Raw genomic sequence first — 2,896 nt, 5'->3', positions numbered from 1 at the left:
GCCATTTTGTTTTCTGTGTGTCTTGTAGTTCTCCTCTCCTTTTCCCCCCCTTCCTTCCTGTCTTCATTCCTTTGTATTTTGTTGATTTTTTGGTATTGTTATGCTTTCATGATTTTCTCTTTCTTTTGCAGAACTTTTGTCTTGGATCAAATTTGGATCTCCTTTTATTTGAGTTCTTTCTCTTAGAATGGTACTGTGTCTTTATCTCAGATTACTTCCCATTGCATTGATCTGCAAGTGTTCTAAATGCTGGCTTTCCAATTTGGATGTGTAGACTTTTTGTCTTCTTACTCAATTATTATTAACTCTCTCTTTTTTACTGGATACTTTTGTTCCTATCACCTAAGGCAGAAATCCCTATAATAACAGCTAGTTCAGAGGTGAAGTTGTCTAGAGTCTGTCTTTGATAAAAAATATTCTACAGTTGTCTTCTGCGTAGCAAACGTGCAAGATTGTGCCATTGCTATATCAAGAAGAATTTTATATTTCTTTTTGGCTGTAGGAAGAGAAAATAATTTGTTCTAGGAAGAGCTCAGATTTCAGTATAAATGGTGCCCACGGAATTGTGCAACAAGGCAGCATTAATTTTGGGATGAATCCTCTTGCATGATTCAATACTCATTCATTTCTGGTTAATCTTTATTTCTCAACCCAATAAATATTCTTTGACTACATAGTTGGGAGGGAAACCATGAATTTTCAGCAGAATACTTAGACGTTATGCCTTTTGTTTAAATATATTAGCTGTCCTATTGGTATATAATCTAACCCAAAGCTTTATAGAGAATTATTCCACTAAATACATAACTCAGAGATTTTTCTATACATGTGACATTTTTATGCTGATTAGCAATGTCCCTTTGATCAGCAGCTTGTAAATGCATAGAGGTTTGTAATTGGAAGAGACTAGAGTCATCATTTAGTCAAATATTGATATGAAAGAGGAACCATTAAAGATTAAAGAAAGCAAGGGGAGCACACTATACTTAAACTCACTAAACTCACGTAGTTTGACGTCAAGGCCATCATTCTTTCTATGAGTCATATTGTTCTTAATATATGAATGAAGTTTTTGTTTCTTCTCTGGTCACGTGAATTATTACCCAAGATTACTCTGTGGCTCCCAAGCTTCCTCATGGCATTTTTCACTCCTGAGTTTCTGAGGGTGTAGATTAAAGGTTTATTAACATGGGTGTTAATATGGTCTAAAACACCGCCACTGCTTTGTCAATGGGGAAGGTGACCATGGGCCAAAGGTACATGAATAGGCAGGATACAAAGAACAGGATAACTACAGTAACAGGGGAGGCGTGGGTGGACAGGGCCTTATGCTGTCCTTTATTACTGTGAGTTCTTAGGGAGTAAAGGACGAGGACATAGGAGGTGGCAAGAATAGAAAAAATGAGAAGACACATCAGCCCACTGTTGGTGGCAACAAAAAGTCCAAAAATGTGAGTGTCAGTGCAAGAGAGTTTTAGTAGAGGGAAGAGGTCACAGATGAAGTGGTCATTGACGCTGGGGCTACGGAATGGTAAGCAGACCTTAAAAAGAATTTGAATCAGAGTGTGAAGAGATTCCCCAGCCCAGGCCATGGCTACCATGTGGCCACACATTTTCCTGTTCTTTGCAATCCTGTAGTGTAGGGGCTTACAGATGGCCAGGTAGTGGTCATAGGCCATCACTGTGAGCAGGATGATCTCCACTCCTCCAAAGAAATGCTCTGCAAAGAGCTGAGTCATGCACCCACTGAAGGAGACAGTTTTCTTTTCCGTGAGTAAGTCAATTATCATTCTGGGAACCATGATAGAAGAGCAGCAGCTGTCTACAAAGGACAAGAAAGACAGAAAGAAATACATGGGGGAGCCCAGGGCTCTGCTGGATTTGATTGTCATGTCAAGGAGTATGTTGCCTGCCCCAGTGAGAAAGTAGATGATTATAAACATGGGGCGCCTGGGTGGCTCAGTGGGTTGAGGCCTCTGCTTTTGGCTCGGGTCATGATCCCAGGGTCCTGGGATCGAGCCCCACGTCGGGTTCTCTGCTCAGCGGGGAGCCTGCTTCCTCCTCTCTCTCTGCCTGCCTCTCTGCCTACTTGTGATCTCTGTCTGACAAATAAATAAATAAAAAATAATAAACACAGTGCACAAGAGTTTCTGCACATCTGGGTTCTGTGTCAGGGCAAGCAGGAAGAATTCTGTCACATTGTTCATTTGTTCGTAAATCCACTTTGGCATCTGGATAATTGGTTTGTCTATGAATAGCACAGGGACTGCAATTGTGGCAGATGAATTCTGATCAAGCAAATCACTTCTGTCAGGGTTGCTTTCTTTGAGACTAAAGGCAACTCCAGGCAGTTAAACTCAGACTTAAAGTTGGGCCTTGTTACTAACTATAATGAACACATTGCCTCTTCACCCTCTGACTGACGCACAGACATATGTGTGCATACATTCATGCATACACTCATTCATATCCACAAATACAGTTTTACAAATGCACGTTCCTTTTTGTAATTACACATGGTTGGATATTCTTCATACCATCACCAAAAAAAAAAAAAAAAAAAGAAAAAGAAAGAAAGAAAGAAAAAAAAAGGGAAAAAAAGGAGAAGAAAGAATAGAGTGCATTAATGCCTTCAAATAAAATAAAGATTTAAGAAAAAAAGTATATATGTAATTTCTGGCTGAAGAAGAGCACATTAAGCAGATGCAATGGTATGAGAAACAGGACAGATTAACGGATTCAGTTACATCAAGGTCGTGAACACCCTGGAAAAATACTTGAAACAAGTAAAACAAGTATATGGAAGTGGTTTTTACAAAAAAGGTCTACTTACACCATTGTGAAAATAAGGGCAAAACTAGTAAGTAGAAAACTCTAAGATTTAAGGAATAGATCT

At 39.3% G+C, this 2,896-nt stretch overlaps 1 protein-coding gene across 1 annotated transcript; it reads right to left on the bottom strand.

Moving 5' to 3' along the window:
- Positions 1–1,205: 1,205 nt before the first annotated feature.
- On the bottom strand, positions 1,206–1,943 carry LOC308350300 (olfactory receptor 4C5-like; the record flags this gene model as incomplete). Its single annotated transcript, XM_080815437.1, has 1 exon — positions 1,206–1,943. The coding sequence occupies one exon, from the start codon at positions 1,941–1,943 to the stop codon at positions 1,206–1,208; it is 738 nt and encodes a 245-aa protein (XP_080671563.1).
- Between the last annotated feature and the right edge of the window lie 953 nt (positions 1,944–2,896).

This window comes from Martes martes (assembly GCF_963455335.1).
Source record: "Martes martes genome assembly, chromosome: 10".
NCBI classification, from domain to species: Eukaryota; Metazoa; Chordata; class Mammalia; order Carnivora; family Mustelidae; genus Martes; species Martes martes.
Note: the sequence above shows the minus strand (reverse complement) of the source record. Positions and strands in the feature narration are given on the sequence as shown.